Genomic DNA, 820 nt, shown 5'->3' on the forward strand with positions numbered 1-820 from the left:
TGTGGTGGATTCGCTGACGCAGATTTCAACCATGCCGGGTCACGCGTTACCGCACTGCGTCGGCGAACCTGTCCTTTACCTCCTTTACCCGGACTTTTCTTTTGCAAACGGCTGGTGTTACGAGAGCTCGGTTCATTGTGTCCGGACACAATACTCTCCACCACTTCGTCATACACCGCTTGCAAGTCGACATCAGGAGATTGCCAGTTGTCAGAAGCGCTCAGGAACTTCTGCTGGAACTGGGTCAACTGAGTCGCTGAGCCGTCAGGTTTTTTCTTTAGCTTATCCGTCGCCGGAACGACGGGAGTGGATACCGCATCGATCATAAACTTCAGGTCGGTGCGCAAAGCCGCCGACTCCCGATCACCGAAATTCATGTCGATGCCGTGCAGCAGGTGCTTCAAAAACAAGCACGAAAACGGACCACAATCGAACGCATTCGTTTGCACCGGCGCACCATCGTGAGTCTCGATCTTCCACGAGGTGCAGCCAGTGTGCTTACCACTCAGCTCCACTAGCGATAACAGAGACGATAAAACAACAGTGTTATGCTCGCGGAGAGAACAGTAGTAGTGAACTACTCGTTCAGCCACATCCAGCACAATCATCTGCCAATGATTACGTACATTCACAGGAATGACACAATACAAACTGGCATCATGTGAAGACATGACCTGAGCGGCAAACTCTGCAGATATCTCGTGGTGTATGGCTGCGCTTACTGCTGAGCAGCTCATCACGCTCACACCCGCACCATCGGGATAGCGCTGCAGAACGATTTGTTCAATCATGAGTCCATCAACGTGTTCCGTCAGCACTG

The 820-nt window shown here is 52.0% G+C and overlaps 1 protein-coding gene across 1 annotated transcript; it reads right to left on the bottom strand.

Annotated features, from left to right (window-relative positions):
* Positions 1 to 50: 50 nt before the first annotated feature.
* On the bottom strand, positions 51 to 737 carry Tsp_15753 (putative Ulp1 protease family, C- catalytic domain protein; the record flags this gene model as incomplete). Its single annotated transcript, XM_003370085.1, has 1 exon — positions 51 to 737. A coding segment is annotated over exon 1 (687 nt), but the record flags the coding sequence as incomplete, so codon positions are not given.
* Between the last annotated feature and the right edge of the window lie 83 nt (positions 738 to 820).

Source organism: Trichinella spiralis, assembly GCF_000181795.1.
Source record: "Trichinella spiralis strain ISS 195 chromosome Unknown Scfld1211, whole genome shotgun sequence".
Lineage (NCBI taxonomy): Eukaryota > Metazoa > Nematoda > Enoplea > Trichinellida > Trichinellidae > Trichinella > Trichinella spiralis.